This window comes from Pochonia chlamydosporia (assembly GCF_001653235.2).
Source record: "Pochonia chlamydosporia 170 chromosome Unknown PCv3seq00015, whole genome shotgun sequence".
Classification (NCBI taxonomy): Eukaryota; Fungi; Ascomycota; class Sordariomycetes; order Hypocreales; family Clavicipitaceae; genus Pochonia; species Pochonia chlamydosporia.
The window spans coordinates 223,454-228,579 of NW_019154050.1; the positions used below are offsets into that span (position 1 = coordinate 223,454).

Below are 5,126 nucleotides of genomic sequence, written 5' to 3' on the forward strand. Positions count from 1 at the left end.
CATGCACGTCGACTGAAGAAAACACTGGAAGTGTACAGCGAATGTCAGCAGCTGTATGCGCATGATTCAACAGTAAGACTAATTGACAATGAGCAGCGGGACCCGCCTAGTCCCGATTGTCAAAGAGTCGAGTTAGGTATTCAGAGCCCAAATCCTCAACTGCATCACATGTCTTCAGAGTAACCCATATTGATATTAACTATGTACAAACTCCTAAAATCTGTTACACGCATCCGCAAATCCGTGGATTCAATGAAAGCATGACTGACAAATACCATGTGAAGCTACCCTACATGTGGAACCGAAACTTGTTGGCTCAATTCATCACCACCTGGTGTCAAGCAATCAACCAATAGAAACTCGCAGCACAACCTCTGCGCCGAGCCTGGTGTTGCCATCAGCGTTCGTTCAGACATTAAATCAGCCAATAGTTGCCGCAGACCTGAATTTGTCGCCTGTTGTCAGATGTCATCAACAGTTGCTCCCTAAACTTGATTGTCCTCAGACAGATCTCGAAAATCATGCCAAGCCCGAGTCTCAAGCGCAAGCAGTTCTGCCACTGTGTAGGAGTTCGCAGACCTCGTGGACAACATTCGAGCATCCGGTAGCCCCATTTCAGCCGCGCCACTCATGTGCATCTAACCGTGAGGCAGACGTCTCATCACACCATCCCCCTTATCACCCATGGCAATATTTTGGTGTTGATACTGGACACCACTCTTCAAGGCACATTTCTTTAACCAGTTCCCCTCTGACATCGCGTGCTGAAGTCGCGTCGCCATGCCACTCATCATCCCGCTTGTTTCTGACAGGCTCGCCAGCCATCGCAGCTTCATCTTTTCCGGAGCCTCTAGTCTCAGTGCGGCTCTCCCAGCCGTCCCGTCTAAACCATCCTAATACTACACTTCGAGCTTTTTTGCAGGCTATCTTCGCACAAGAAACTGACGGCAGTCGCGCTTTTCTTGACGCACAACAGAAAGTGGACGATGGGGTTTTCCGAACCTTTTTTGACGTCAACTGTCGGTGTAAGCTTTTCGTCGCCGTGAATTAATACATACGGCTAACTGTCTTCTAACATTCTACCCTCCAGGCTCCTCCGAGACTCCATATGATGAGCCCGAGAACTCCCACACACTGCGGGAGAGAGTCCAATACCTCCAACGATATCTCCCTCCAATCTCGACCACATTCGGTCCTCGCGGCTCATATGACCCGAGTGCTTCTTTCCCGCAATGGCAGAGCTTTCTCTCCGATCCACCTGCTGAACCACTTTCCTTCACCAAGACACAAAACAACTTGCCAGAATCTGTGATATCTGTTGAAAGACGATGGGATATTGACAGTGTCTGGTTTGGGGCCAAGAGCTTACAGGCGATACGGCCTCCAAACGATTTCCGCCTCTCTTTTTTGCCACCATTTGGACGTAACATCTCGACGGATCAGGTCATTCAGCCTCATGGGCTCAACTTGGCCAACACTCGGCACATACTGCTGGGTGCGTTCAATGCTTGTAGCGTCCGATTTGAAGTCTTCCTTTACTTTCCTGGGACAGTTCGCAGCCCTCGTTCAAAGACTCGATCCTCAAAAAATGGCCTCTCGCTTGAACGACAGAAAGATCTCTATGACAGGATCATCATACCAGCAGCGTATGAGACGATTTCTGACCCTGTACGACAAGAGATTCCTCGATCTTATGACATTGCCTACGCAAAATCCCGCGCGTTTCAGGAGAAACCCGGCACCGGTCGTTGGCTGCCAGACGATGAGAGCCGTGCCTTTCAGCTCCGGTATACACTTCCTGCTCAAGACCTCCCACTCTTCTGGAAATCTGTTGTTGAGAAGGCCAACGCTGTTGAGGTTGCCACTCAACGTGGTGAAAATATAACCTATTTCCGGAATCCCCAACTTCTCTTTCAAGCACACGACCTAAAGAACACAATTGCAAAGTCGAACTTGAACGATACCCTGACGCTTTTCCAAGATATAGTTCTCGCTGCGCTTGACCCGGATCACCTCGATCTTCACTCCTGTTGGCTCGATGTCGGGGCTCGTGACTATGTGTCGACTTCGTCACCTTCGACCTTCGCCAGATCGGAATCGTATACGCTCCTTTGGAAGAGTCATTGCCTCGCTGGCCTCGAGCAGCAACTGTCGTCGCTCGCGACTGAGAGTCCCATCGCATCTAGTCACTTTAGCTCATTCCTACTGCGGGATGTAGGCACGTACGTCTCCAAGGCAAAATCTTTGCGAGGCGTCAACCCTGGCCATCCGGACGCTCATCAGCCTTGTATTATCCGCGCCAAGGCATACAACTGTAACAAAGAAACCTTTTCAGTTATGCACAGGGACTATCGTCTCTTCGGTTCTGGCTTCCTCCCGCTGCTTGCCTTCGACGAAGCGATGATTCGAGACCTTGCAGTCAACAACCAGAACCATCAGCGCGCTTCTGTCCCGCAGCTAAACCGCCCCGCGCTCATGAAGGCTTGGGAGGCAAATAAGCGGCATCTGCACGCGATCTCCGACGCGATAGCTCTCAACAGTCACGGTGTCCGGAGAGAAGTTACCTTCCGCCTTGATGTGATCCTGTCAATGTGGGCTAACAGCTACTTTGATCCAGCTCAGGAGCCGCACACTGGTCCGCTGACGCAAATGATTCAACTTACTGCACAAGCCGCGAACCATGCTCCTTTCTGGGTCGTCCCGACAGCGGATATGAACGCTCTTATTCTTACTCAGGCCGCCCGTTTCGTCGCGCCACTTGATTATTGTTTTGATGCTGCTTCTGCCGCCGGTGCTTCATCTGAGGCAGCACAATCCACGGATTCCTCTGTCCGCCGAATATTCAGTTTCTATACCGCACAACTGCTTTCTCGCCTACTGGCCCTATGCCTCACCAGCGAACAGCAACTCAAGTATGACAACTGGATTTGGCTTACGTGCTGGAAAATTCGCAACAACAGCTCCTCACATCGAAAGAGTATGCTGGAAAGGAAAGGGCTGGGTCTCGGCAAAGTCATCACGGCCTCGGGGATGCTTTGGATTCCGCAGTCTCACATTGACTGGAGGAGTGGGTATTTGTCTCTCGAGACACTTGTTGAACTATATATACCTCGAAGCCCCATCCAGGCCCGGGTTTCATCTCAAGCAAATGTTCAATCCCTCACTGCATCAAAAGTGTCCATTGAGTACTATTTACACGTATGGTTACGCGACTCTCGGACAGCATTCGAACATGGACAGCGTGAAAAGGCAGAGAAGCTTGCCCATCGGGCTGCAAATCTTGCTGCCCAGGAGATCGCTCGGGCATACCATCAGCATCTCCTGTTGAAGCTGGAGGCATACTGGAGTCGAGTTGCCGACATGCGTGGAAATAGAAGGCGACAACCGCTTAGACGCATACAACAAGGATTGGAGGAGTCCTCCAATCATCTAGGGCGGATCGTAGATGCACAGACGATTTGGGAAGTCTACCTTGAGGCCTGGGCTGTGTTTGCGCAAGTTGGCCCAATCGTTGACGTATATCAGATGCCCAGAGGCGTACCTTGTTGGCTGACAACGAGAAAGTATGTGCCACCAAATGACGGCTGGTCCAATTTTGTGTTTCAGCATCTGTTCAACCGCCCAAGCCGTCCGAGGTGGCATGAGCTCCACTTCCTCCAGCTTTACCGGTCTTTCAAAAAGATATGGATCTCCATTGATGGGCTTAACAACCCGTTTGATGATAAGTTCCGTCGCCTCATAGGGAACTATATCTTGGTTACCTTCAACAACTCTTTGACGAAGGAGGTTGGCACTAATCACACCCCAGGGAGCTGGTACGACGGAAAGCCACCATTCTTTCAGATCCAGTTCTGGGCACCCTACTTTTCACCGCCTCCAATTGATCCGCAATTAGGCATGCAGATCATACCCGGCCCAATAGTGGCAACTGCGAGGGACTTTCACCAACGGGCAAGCGCTTGCTTTCAGCTGTGGCCACGAATAATGAGCCCTCAACGGCTGCACGAGAGTAGCCACACGGAGAAAACTAATTTCTGCAAGAAAGCACTACAAAATATAATTGCACTAGTTGGGCCACACTGGAGCTGTGAGACGGATGATTTGCCAAATACACTGCTATGGGGCATCTCCTGCCAGAGTCATCGACAAGGGCCATACGAGGATCATTTTCGCCTCCCTCTTCCCGCATCATATGTCAAAGGAGATTACCGTGAGACTAAAATTTGTCGCCCAACAATTATCCTGCCAACTCGCAATAATGTCATCGCTTTAGCGGAGGCTGTAGAGTCTGTTTCAGGTCTTGGAGTAGGAGTCTTGAAACTGCTTCCTTGGATCCGCGAAGCTCTTGGTAATGGCGGGCAACAGTATACCATACTCAGTCATCTCGATGAGAAACAAAAAGTAGTTGAACCTAATGCCCATTCGGCGTCGCTGTTGCGGCGGTTCTTATCTCAAAAGAACCCACCGCAAAGATTGATAAGTGAGGACAACGGAAGAGAGAACAACTCGGAAGACATCGAGCCTGAAGACGGGCTAAGCTCGATCGACTGGAGTGACGACGACAGTGATCTTGCACTAGAAGTTATATAAATAGATAGCTAACACCCAATTGAAGTAACTAAAGTACTAATTTTATTTGTCCCACTTGATGCAGCGGTTTTATTCTTGATTGAAGACAGATTTAGAGGTTAAATTCTGCGTACACCAACACGCTGACGAACCTCCTCCCATCACACCCCAGTTCGCCAGGCACTTTTAGCTCCCGCGTGATTCCCGCATGGGTCCCACAGTCAGAGATGGCAACATGGAGTCTAAGACAACAACAACCACGAAGACGCATAATGCTGGTCACCCTGATTGCAGACAGCTGGGAACCATCCTGGCCAAGACATATAGCTGCAATAAAGAGCTCTTTGGTGTCATGTTCAGCCACTACGGCTTGTACAACTCGCCTCACCTAGCTCTGCTAGCTTTAACTCAGGATATAATTCAGGATCTTAACTCTATGACCAAGGATCGAGAACGAGTTTTCACAACTCGGCGCTGTCGAGAGTCTATTTCCCGCGCCTGGGAAGCAAACAGACGGCACGTTGCGGCAATCTCGGATTCTCGGGGTGGTATAAACT

At 50.2% G+C, this 5,126-nt stretch overlaps 1 protein-coding gene across 1 annotated transcript; it reads left to right on the forward strand.

Annotated features, from left to right (window-relative positions):
* Window positions 1–780: 780 nt before the first annotated feature.
* VFPPC_18515 (hypothetical protein) lies at window positions 781–4,590 on the forward strand (the record flags this gene model as incomplete). The annotated part of the gene is made up of 3 exons (XM_022430112.1): window positions 781–859; window positions 912–1,025; window positions 1,091–4,590. 3 exons carry the CDS (start codon window positions 781–783, stop codon window positions 4,588–4,590), a joined length of 3,693 nt encoding a protein of 1,230 aa, XP_022284973.1.
* Window positions 4,591–5,126: the final 536 nt, after the last annotated feature.